Source organism: Poromitra crassiceps (genome assembly GCF_964638095.1).
Source record: "Poromitra crassiceps genome assembly, chromosome: 3".
Classification (NCBI taxonomy): Eukaryota; Metazoa; Chordata; class Actinopteri; order Beryciformes; family Melamphaidae; genus Poromitra; species Poromitra crassiceps.
In genome coordinates this window covers 22,940,655-22,951,988 of record NC_139625.1, presented here as the reverse complement: position 1 = coordinate 22,951,988, position 11,334 = coordinate 22,940,655, and the positions used below count along the sequence as shown (strand labels likewise).

General features: G+C 45.1%; 1 protein-coding gene across 1 annotated transcript; it reads left to right on the top strand.

Annotated features, from left to right (window-relative positions):
- Positions 1–539: 539 nt before the first annotated feature.
- LOC310772672 (adrenodoxin-like) lies at positions 540–10,948 on the top strand. Its single transcript, XM_083632534.1, has 4 exons — positions 540–991; positions 7,632–7,756; positions 8,612–8,741; positions 10,500–10,948. The coding sequence occupies exons 1-4, from the start codon at positions 870–872 to the stop codon at positions 10,606–10,608; spliced, it is 486 nt and encodes a 161-aa protein (XP_083488660.1). The 5' UTR covers positions 540–869; the 3' UTR covers positions 10,609–10,948.
- The last annotated feature ends 386 nt before the right edge of the window (positions 10,949–11,334 follow it).

Here is an 11,334-nt window from a genome sequence, read left to right as displayed (position 1 = left end):
ATCATGCGTCCCATTGGCAACAACAAGGCTTTAACTCCGCTCATCGAGGTGGCGCTATGCCAAAACGAACACAATTCTAAGCACGCAGTGATTGGCCAACATAAGCTAACACGTGCGCAGGCATGGTGCGTGTGCGTGTTTTTCAGCGGCATCAAGCTAGCGATAACCAGATGCTATAAGGCGTGAGGCGAGTTGGCCTTCAAAAGAAAAGCACCCATTTGTCACATATCACATTTGAAAATGAAAGATAATTAAATATCATTGTGTGCAGATTGCAGAACAACATTATTAAGTTGTTTTACTACAGAGCACTGCTTGCTGCTTACATTAATAATTTCTACTTAGATTACATTGCAGGTCACCAAATGTTTTATTTAGAAAGCTACAACAGGAAGTTTTGTTTTATTGCAGGCCGCAGGACGTTTTCTGGTAAGCTTGACAGTGTTTGTTTTCTATGCAGGAAGTACCTCGGGACATTAAAGCTCACCGGTCACAGTAACGTTAACAGTAACGTTACTTTGTTTTTATAATTTCTGTAAGCCAATCAAGTTTATTCAATTTGGATACTTGTGCTTGCGCAATATTTATCTCAGACAGCCAGCCGTTGCCATAGGTTTAGTTACATGTTATGCAATGAAAGTGACAGTGACAAAGTGACTTGCCCTAACTAAAAGTTAGCTAGCTCGGCTAGCCACATAGCCATCCAGGAAGGACTGTGTCTGTCTCCGGTGCAGCCCTGGTGTCACAGTGTAAATTACTCTCTCGACCAAAAGGGCTGTGTACCTAAAACTTGTGAAGGTATCCAGGTATCCTATTGGTTAAATCGTTTTCAGTTTGTTATACAACTTTTTTTTATCCTTTTTTTTCAAATGGCTTTGGTAACAGCGACAAGAAGACTGGTTCACATAACGCTACGAGAGAGTTCACGGAGGAAGGCGGCTGTCATTACAGGGCAGAGCCAGAGGCACTACACCACCACACACACACTGAGGTAAGCATTGATCAACTCCACCACACACACACACCGAGGTAAGCATTGATCACCACCACACACACACACACACCGAGGTAAGCGTTGATCACCTCCACCACACACACACACACCGAGGTAAGCATTGATCACCACCACCACACACACACACACACACACTGAGGTAAGCATTGATCAACTCCACCACACACACTGAGGTAAGCGTTGATCACCTCCACCCCACACACACACACACACACACACACACACTGAGGTAAGCGTTGATCACCTCCACCACACACACACACCGAGGTAAGCATTGATCACCTCCACCACACACACACACACACGCACACACACACTCTGAGGTAAGCGTTGATCACCTCCACCACACACACACACCGAGGTAAGCATTGATCACCTCACCTCCACCACACACACTCTGAGCCGAAGCATTGGTCACCTCCACCATACACACACACACACACACACACACACACACACACACACACACACTGGTGCTATTTGAACCCACCTCACACCAAACTCCATTCAGAAAAATTGCAGTTTAAATGTGACGTTGCTACACATTGTACACATACAGTACAGCAGGGATACTCAACTTGCTTTGCCCGGGGGCCACTTTCATGAAATGATCAGAGGCCAGTGGCCAGTTCATAAACAAACAATATAAATGTTTCTGTCACGGATTGTAGGTTTTTGGGGTGTCAGCTGGAGTTTAGTCTGACAATGTTGTGCACACCGGATAGTTAGTTAGGTTAAGTAGTAAGTACATACATAAGTGCCTGGTTAGCGAGCAGACGGCGGTATTTGACAATTTAGGTGGAGCTCAGTCAAACTTTATTTCACGTTAGTTTTTATTGTGAATTAGATTCTAATTCACAATGAAAACTAATGTGAAATTATTAGAAAATGGTCGAGGGGCCACTCTGCACCCTGTCGCGGGCCGCATCTGGCCCCTGGGCCACAAGTTGAGTACCACTGCAGTACAGTCAGTAATGTTACCTGGTAGAACAAGACAAACGGGCCCCTCCTTCAATTGTGCATAATCAGATACACCAAACAAGACAAATTTAAAAGTTGAGTCTTTTCAACTTTTATTAGAATAAAGTCAATCAGCAAATGTTTTTCTGAATCTGAGAGCTTTTTGTGCTAAGTTTTCAGTAAAAAAAAAAACTTGCTAGCCAGAAAATATTCATAAAGTTTTCTTGTAGTCTATCATAACAATATTTTGCAACCTATGTGCATGCATTTTGAAAGTGTAATACCGTGGTATTTGTATGAGATTAGGTGAGATGATATCAAGTTGAATTACTAAGCCGTGGCCTTGAGGTGTTACATTATGAAAAGCTTGCTGGAATTGCGGATTCAGTATGGATATATTTCAAATTAATTCAGAATTTCATCCAGTAACGTTGGTAGGAAAAAAGGATTGTGTTGCTTCCTGACAATGGGGCTAGGATGATACATGATCTACATAATTCCCTGCAAAGTGTACATTTCCAGCCCTAGCATGCCATCAAGGCAAGAGCAATCTATATCTGTGTTCAGGTACAAGGCTTTGACCAAGGCTAGGCTTCCCAGGGCCAAACAAGTGTTTGGATTGCGTAATGATAGTGCTGGCACGCCACGCCACTGCTTGCCAGTTGCCAGTTGAGTTGAAGGTTTGGTAAGCCGGGCTGGCCTTAACCTGGCTGACACTGGGCTTGTGTGCTCACGTCAATGGAGGAGGTCCGGCCCTGGCCCTGGCCCTCTGTCCAGTAATCATCTTCAAAACAACATCAGTTGGACAAAGTTGAATACAGTTCATGACATGCTGTCATTGACTTGTCTTGGTATGTTTTTGCTTTTCAAACACTAGTGTAGTATTTGTTGTAGACTAGGTTGATGATAACTTGTGGATTTCTGAAAGCTGATGTCACATGATGTTTCACCTTCACCATAGAGCTAAAGCAGTTTTATGTGGGGTTCACACAGGTTTACACTCGTCATGGGATTCCTGGAATGTTATGGAATTTTGTGTTGTATTCCAGATGGGGAAAATCAGGGATTCGATAAATTCTCAGATGAGGCCAGGGAATTGTACAAATGGATCAATTGATAAGGATACACCCAAATGTAGGTTATTTTAACTGGTTTCACACATCTGTTGCATTATAAATAAGGAATAAAATGTTTAGGTTATGGAAGCGCTCCAGCTGTGTGTGTGTGTGTGTGTGTGTGTGTGTGTGTGTGTGTGTGTGTGTGTGTGTGTGTGTGTGTGTGTGTGTGTGTGTGTGTGTGTGTGTGTGTGTGTGTGTGTGTGTGTGTGTATATATATATATATATATATACAGTATATATAGAAAAAACATCACATGGATGCAACTGGGACGTATCATCAGTGTTGTACCCTGGGGTCATAGGATGTTTCGGGTACTGCAACATCATACACCCTCGCCCAGGTGACCCAGCCGGGGTTGATCAAGCCCCGACTTACGTCCCAGTAGCTACCCACGGTCAGCCGTCTTAGGGAAAGACAGGGCCACTCAATCCGCTGCTCCGGATCTACTCTGCCGGGACCGGGAGGCTCTGGCACGTGGAGGGACTGGGCTCTGTGGGTTGACTCCTGTCCGGGCTCCTCCTACGTCTCACCAGGTCCAGGACCTGTGCGTTGCACCAGACTCCCCCGCTCCCAACATTCATTCCGGTATGATGTTTCTTGGGCCGTGGTGGTACTGCGGGCTCCACTTGCGGCTTGAATGGCCCTCCTAAAAGGCCTCTCGTGGATTTGTTGGGCTTCTTCCTCACGGAAGACGCAGGCTGGGGCGCTAACCCATACTGCTCCCGGGTGCCGTCTACATTCCGGCTGTCAACTGTCTCTCCAGTGGTCACCAATCTATTCCTGGTTGTCACGTAGTCTATTCCTAGGAGTCACTGGCTAGGCCAGGCTAACTATATAGAAAAAAACATCACATGGATGCAACTGGGACGTATCATCAGTGATGTACCCTGGGGTCATAGGATGTTTCGGGTACTGCAACATCATACACCCTCGCCCAGGTGACCCAGCCGGGGTTGATCAAGCCCCGACTTACGTCCCAGTAGCTACCCACGGTCAGCCCTCTTATGCCTGGTTCAGACTACACGAATTCAGCCCGATTTTAGACCGATTTGGTCGTGCGCGACAGATTTTCAGCGTCGGGCCCGAATATGACCGTCGGGGACGATGATCGGCCGTCTTCACCTCTTGTAGTGTGACATAATCAAAGACCAGCGTCGGGACCAGTCGGGACGTCTAGGACGCCTCACGACGCCCTGACGAAAAGACTGGCATGTCAGTCTTTTGGACATGGTTTCGCCTAGTGTGACACCCCGGAAGACAGGTATCAGGTCCTGGGGAGACCGCTCCCCGCTCGATACAGATTTCACCCGCTCGCACTCACCGCTCCACTCCGCTCAAAAGAATAAAAGAGATAAAAAGGCCAGGGTGTTTTAATTTGCGTTTAAACGCCTGGGCAATGGGCATTGCTCACTACAAATAACATGAGCTCAGCAGAGTCGGCTGCATGTTTGTTTCTCTTCCTTCTCGTCTCGCAGCAGCTGGCAAGAAAATAGTGGGCGTGCACATGAAGTAAGTTGGAGGCTGGAGCGGACATCACAGTGCATCACAGCAGAGCCTGTCACTCATCCAAATAACGTTAATTCTGCAAGGGATATATATAGCACCTGGATTACATACATGTTTCACATAGGGTTGTGTTTGGATTTCAATGTTTTATTTTGCCCAATATTGAAATGTTTTACAATTGCATGTTGTGCTAACATAAACATTATTTCTATCTACCACTTTAGCCTATTTAGGCTGATTTGGTTGCTATTTCTTGTCAATGTAGTGGCCTCAATGCATGCTGGGAGATTTCGTTCACAGGTCCGCCTCCCCGACGACCTGTGAACTCGCTGACGACAGCAGACGACGTGATGACGGTGGCATACGATGCTCTGTCGGTGTTAAGCGAGAATACACTTGTAGTGTGGCCAGTCTCCCGACCAAGACATGTCACGAATTTATGGCAGTATGATGGCCTCGTCTGACATGGTGACATCGTGAACGACAAAAAATATCGTGTAGTCTGATCCTGGCATTAGGGAAAGACAGGGCTACTCAATCCGCTGCTCCGGAACTACTCTGCCGAGACCGGGAGGCTCTGGCACGTGGAGGGACTGGGCTCTGTGGGTTGACTCCTGTCCGGGCTCCTCCTACGTCTCACCAGGTCTAGGACCTGTGCGTTGCACCAGACTCCCCCGCTCCCAACATTCATTCCGGTATGATGTTTCTTGGGCCGTGGTGGTACTGCAGTGCAGGCACCACTGTGTGTGTGTGTGTGTGTGTGTGTGTGTGTGTGTGTGTGTGTGTGTGTGTGTGTGTGTGTGTGTGTGTGTGTGTGTGTGTGTGTGTGTGTGTGTGTGTGTGTGTGTGTGTGTGTGTGTGTGTGTGTGTGTGTGTGTGTGTGTGTGTGTATATATAGGAGGGAAGCACAGTGGTATTGTCAATGGAGAGGGAGAGGTCTGTGAGAGAGCAGTCTTTCCCTGGGAGGAAGAGTAGCTCTGTCTTACCAAGATTGAGCTTGAGGTGGTGGGCACACATCCAGTCACCAATGTCTTTGAAGCATGCAGAGATGGGTGTCTGAGGGGGGGAAGGAAAGGAAAAGTTGAGTGTCATGATCATCAGCATAGCAGTGATAAGACAAGTTGTTAACAGGGACTTCTGTGTTCAGGGTAATGCAGCCACAGCCCAGAGAGGCCCAAACACCTGTGTCATCATTTATCTCTGGACATTTGAATGCATAGTGAGATCTAATAGGTGCCACTTCAGTCGGCTTCCCTCCACAAACATGTGTTGTAGTTTTCCTGCTGTTGTTGAGTAGTAGAGACAGAGGATATAACAGAGCAGCACTGCATTGATGAAACCTGCCTCTGTGGAGTCCTATTGGAGAGGCAGACTGGTTAATAACATGGTCTCTGAAAGGAGGATGATGATGGTTGTTGTTGTTGTTATTATTATTAATTATGATTATTATTTTACTACTACAGGTCAACATAGTTAAATGTTGAGTTCAGTTCATACACACCAAACCTATCCTTGTGTCCCCAGTAAGTGCTCCATGCAAACTCGTTAGCATACCTTATGAAGACTGGGACAAACTCGTTAGCACACATTATGAAGACTGGGACAAACTCGTTAGCATACCTTATGAAGACTGGGACAAACTCGTTAGCATACCTTATGAAGACTGGGACAAACTCGTTAGCATACCTTATGAAGACTGGGACAAACTCGTTAGCATACATTATGAAGACTGGGAGAAACTCGTTAGCATACATTATGAAGACTGGGACAAACTCGTTAGCATACCTTATGAAGACTGGGACAAACTCGTTAGCATACATTATGAAGACTGGGAGAAACTCGTTAGCATACATTATGAAGAGTGGGACAAACTCGTTAGCATACCTTATGAAGACTGGGACAAACTCGTTAGCATACCTTATGAAGACTGGGACAAACTCGTTAGCATACCTTATGAAGACTGGGACAAACTCGTTAGCATACCTTATGAAGACTGGGACAAACTCGTTAGCATACCTTATGAAGACTGGGACAAACTCGTTAGCATACCTTATGAAGACTGGGACAAACTCGTTAGCATACCTTATGAAGACTGGGACAAACTTGTTAGCATACCTTATGAAGACTGGGACAAACTCGTTAGCATACATTATGAAGAGTGGGAGAAACTCGTTAGCATACATTATGAAGACTGGGACGAGGCGACTGGCACTCTCAACAGCGAGAAAATGTGAACTTGCAGCAGTTCTTACGCCCAGGACAAAGTATTTTGGCTGTAGATTTACTATCTATAATGGAGCAGGGCCAGGGCAGCACTCTTTTCATGATACTACTACCATGAATGAATGGCTCCAGCAGAGCATGTGGCTGAAGGAGATGTTAGGATGAGGGCAGGTGGTCTTGTAGCAGGACTAAGTAGTTGAGGAATGTTCATCCTTGGCCTTCATGACCTCGGACAGGAATGTTCAGCCGCCTCAAAAGAATATACTGAAGTCATTTTATATTCAATTCTTAGCCTGACCTTTTAATAACGATGTGGCAGGTTGATGTGAGTATTTTAAGCTTGTGAAAAGTTTGTAATAGGGCCATTTGTAATAGACAATATGGACAAAACATCACAATAATCTTAAGACATTATTTTTCATATTGATGTGTAACAATGTGTACTTCTATATGCACAGTCACATAGTAAATAATCATATTGATGCTCATCGCATTGAAATATGAAGTACCATAAAACTATGTACTACAATGAGACAATGTATGAGATGTAGAAGCAATTGTCTAATGTCTACTACTGTATATCTGTGGTGTTTAACTGAACTGAGTGTACTGGTCAGTCTGACCACTGGAGGGCAGTGTTGCTTTACTAGAGCTTCAGGGGAAGATATATGGCTCTGTTTCTTTCCTGTCTTGCCTTAATAAAGAAAGTGCAAATTAAATAATATGCATTTTTGTGACCGAACTCTGTGTGTGTGTGTGTGTGTGTGTGTGTGTGTGTGTGTGTGTGTGTGTGTGTGTGTCACACAGGTCAGACAACAAGGTGACGGTCCACTTCATCAACAGAGATGGAGAGAAGATCACAGTGAAGGCGTCACCTGGAGACTCGCTGCTAGACGTCATCATCGACCAAGACCTAGACTTTGACGGCTTTGGTAAGCAGGTACACACTCACACACACAGAGTCCATGTTGTCTTAGACCTTGAGTGCGACAGCCTTGGTTAAACCAGCACACACACACAACCACATGCAAACAGGGTCCGGGTAGTGCAGTGGTGGATTCCCTGCCTAGCAACACGGGCATCCACACAGATGACCGTGTCTGGGAAGCCGGACTAAGGGTATGTGTCCTGGTTGCTGCACTAGTGCCTCTTCTGGTCGGTCGGGGCACCTGTTCGGGGGGAGGGGAACTGGGGGGGGGGTAGCGTGATGCTTCCATGCGCTACGTCCTGACGGTGAAATTCCTCGCTGTCACGTGAAAAGAAGTGCTTGGCGACTGCACATGTATAGGAGGAAGCATGTGCTACTAGTCTACAACTCTCCCCAGAACGGCAGAGGGGGTGGAGCAATGACCAGGACAAGGCTCCGGGACAAGGGGGAAATTGGCCAAGTACAATTGGGAAGAAAGCGGTGTGGGGGTGGGAGGGGGGATGGGAACACACACCAAAAAAAACATGCAAACATGAACACAGAAACGTGTTTAAAACAGTGGCTCCTCCCCCCCTCCCCCACTAACTTTCTTTACCTCCCTTTCCCTGTTTATCTGTAAAGTACATCTATAAAAAGATGACAGTATTAGATTTACAACGAACCGGCCGCCTCTCTGAAAAATGCAGTCAATGTGATGCATGAGATGTTTCTAAGTGTTGAAAGTACTGTGTGTGTGTGTGTGTGTGTGTGTGTGTGTGTGTGTGTGTGTGTGTGTGTGTGTGTGTGTGTGTGTGTGTGTGTGTGTGTGTGTGTGTGTGTGTGTGTGTGTGTGTGTGGTTGTGTGTGTGTGTGTGTGCAGGAGCGTGTGAGGGAACTCTTGCCTGCTCCACATGCCACCTGATCTTCGACGAAGACTTGTATAAGAAGCTGGGGCCCGTCACTGATGAGGAGATGGACATGTTAGACCTGGCCTATGGCCTCACTGACACGTGAGACAACACACACACACAAACACCAAAATAATGAGGCATTCCTTTTGTTTTTGGGAACTAGGAATATCCCAGTCGAGTGACGTCACACCCGAGTTGACCCTTTTAAAAAGTCGGGAAACCAGCCAGGGTTAGCTCTAGCCAGGTTAACCGTTGTTAGCATCAACAGTTGATAACGCATTTCATGGTATTTTGCGCATACAAACACTGTAGTGTAGCAACATGCTCACGGATAGAAGTTAGACAGTACTGTGTCTGTGTGTATGGCTGATTTAATGAGACACAGATAAGACAGAAGTGCTAATAAACAGCATTTACTTTCTCTGTTGAACCACGGCCCTGCTATCTTGGATTTTGATGTGGGGCTGATGAGGCTCCCCCAAGATCGGCGTAGGAAATCCGAAATCCGAGGACAGGGGACGTCACAGGGGGTTCCTGACCTTTGAACTGTGAGATTCCTAGTTCCCAGTACAAAAGGAATGCCCCACAAGCCTGTGTAAATTCATTATGCACAACGGTTCCTTTTCATCATCCCAGACCTGTGGCAATTAAAAATCACTATAATATTCCTATAATATTCTTATCTATGGTGTTCGTTAGTGACATTATACTGACCTTATTGTACTTCACGAAGAACATATTAAAACAAAAAAATAAATGTCGATATTGTGAAAATCTTCAAAATGGAAGATAAGAAATATATTACAAATAAATGTGAAGAAAAAAATGTGAAGTGAATTTACAGCATATACAGCATTTGGAATACAAATTGTAAGCTGTGTGCTTAGGTTCATTCTAAAGTTACACTTTACACTCACGCGTTTGGTCCATAGTAGGAAGAAAGCTATATTTAAGAAAGTGGTGCCACACAGTACATTGTGCTGATGAGATAGTTCTGTTATATTTAAGAAAGTGGTCCCACACAGTACACACAGTTCTGTTGAGGTCATTAGATTCAAGGGAGTTGATCAGTTAATAAGTGAAGGACAATGGTGTGAAAGCAGCAGCCTTTCCACAGCACCACAACTGAAAAGACATATACAGCACAGGGTTCACATCTGTCATGGGATCCCAGGAATATCATGGAATTAAGAGGTGTAGTCCAGACCGATGCCAGATAAAAAAAAGTTATTTTTTTTTTTTTTTTTATCTCTTTTAGCCCAATTGGACTAGTCTTCTAAGAGTCCATAGCATAACATGTAATACAATTAACAGAAACATAATACAATAATACAATACAAAAATCTGAAGTTTAAAGCTACATAACAGTACACTCAATGCAAATACAAAATATTTCAAAAATTACAACAAAATGTCCTAATCCTAATATACAAAACAAATACCTAGAACATAGAATTACCTATACCCACATTTAAAAGTTACAGTGTACATAATCAAACTGAGCATATCAGCATACAGAGATTTACTTCCAGTGTTCTTTAAAAATGCTTTTTATGTTTTGTTTAAATAATCGTTTTGGTAAGTTCCTAATGGGCTCAGGTAAACCATTCCACAGTTTAACAGCACAATAAGAATCCCCCCCCCCCAGTTTCTAGCCTAATCTTAGGTAGTACATAATCACTTGTGCTTGCTGCTCTGGTGTTGACCAAATGTCTGTTTTTCACTTGCTGGAACCTGCTTTTCAACAGTTTTAATAATTGATGGTCACTTTGCAATATAGCAGAATGTATAGTCACAGCTTGCTTCACACATTCACACCGTCCGTCCGTCCGTCCCCCCTCCCCTCCCCTCCCCCAGGTCTCGTCTGGGTTGCCAGGTCTGTCTGACCAAGTCTCTGGAGGGCATGGTGGCCCGGGTCCCAGACAGCGTAGCGGACATCAGACAGAGCGGCGACGGATCCTCTTAACTGGCAGCCGCCTACTGAGAGCGAGGACGTAGGATGGCATGGCTGCACCTGGTCACAGCCAGGGGTACCACACATGCAGTATGCACAGGCTCCGTGGGAAGTGTATATCTGTCCATGCTGCCACTTCTGAATGGCTCCCGCACAATTGTTTTCTTCTTATAATCCCCCCCCCCCCCGAGAGGTGTTGCTCGATAACCAGAAAGAAAGAATACAAGACTGCACTCCCCATTCATTTCAGTTTCCGAAATATATTTTTTAAATTAATTTAATCATGAAACACATTTGAAGATCAGCCTGGTAAACCGCCCTTGAATGGAGAGCAGTCCTGCATTATTTATCAGGCTTTTTCCTGTATAGACCCCTTATACAGCTTGTCAACATTGAGCTGCGCGCGCAACGTGTAGGCAGAAAGCAGTAAGCTTTGCATAGACAGACAGCGAAAACTCTGTCAAAGCCCCGCTGTCAGGACTGCTCTATGCCCATCTGCAACACACAGTTATATTTTAGTTTTAAAATGCAGTTCTCGGCTTACTACCACAGCTTATCGCCTGGTGATAAGCAATGTTATGCATCGAAATTAACGTTGTTTAATGGGACATGTCTTACAGACCCATACGCACTGGCGCTGTCAATTGGCCAAGCCTAGTGGCCGGCAATACATATCGTGCATTCCTTTATAACTGGGGATAGCGTAGATAATTATTCTGTAACTTGCAAAGATATATT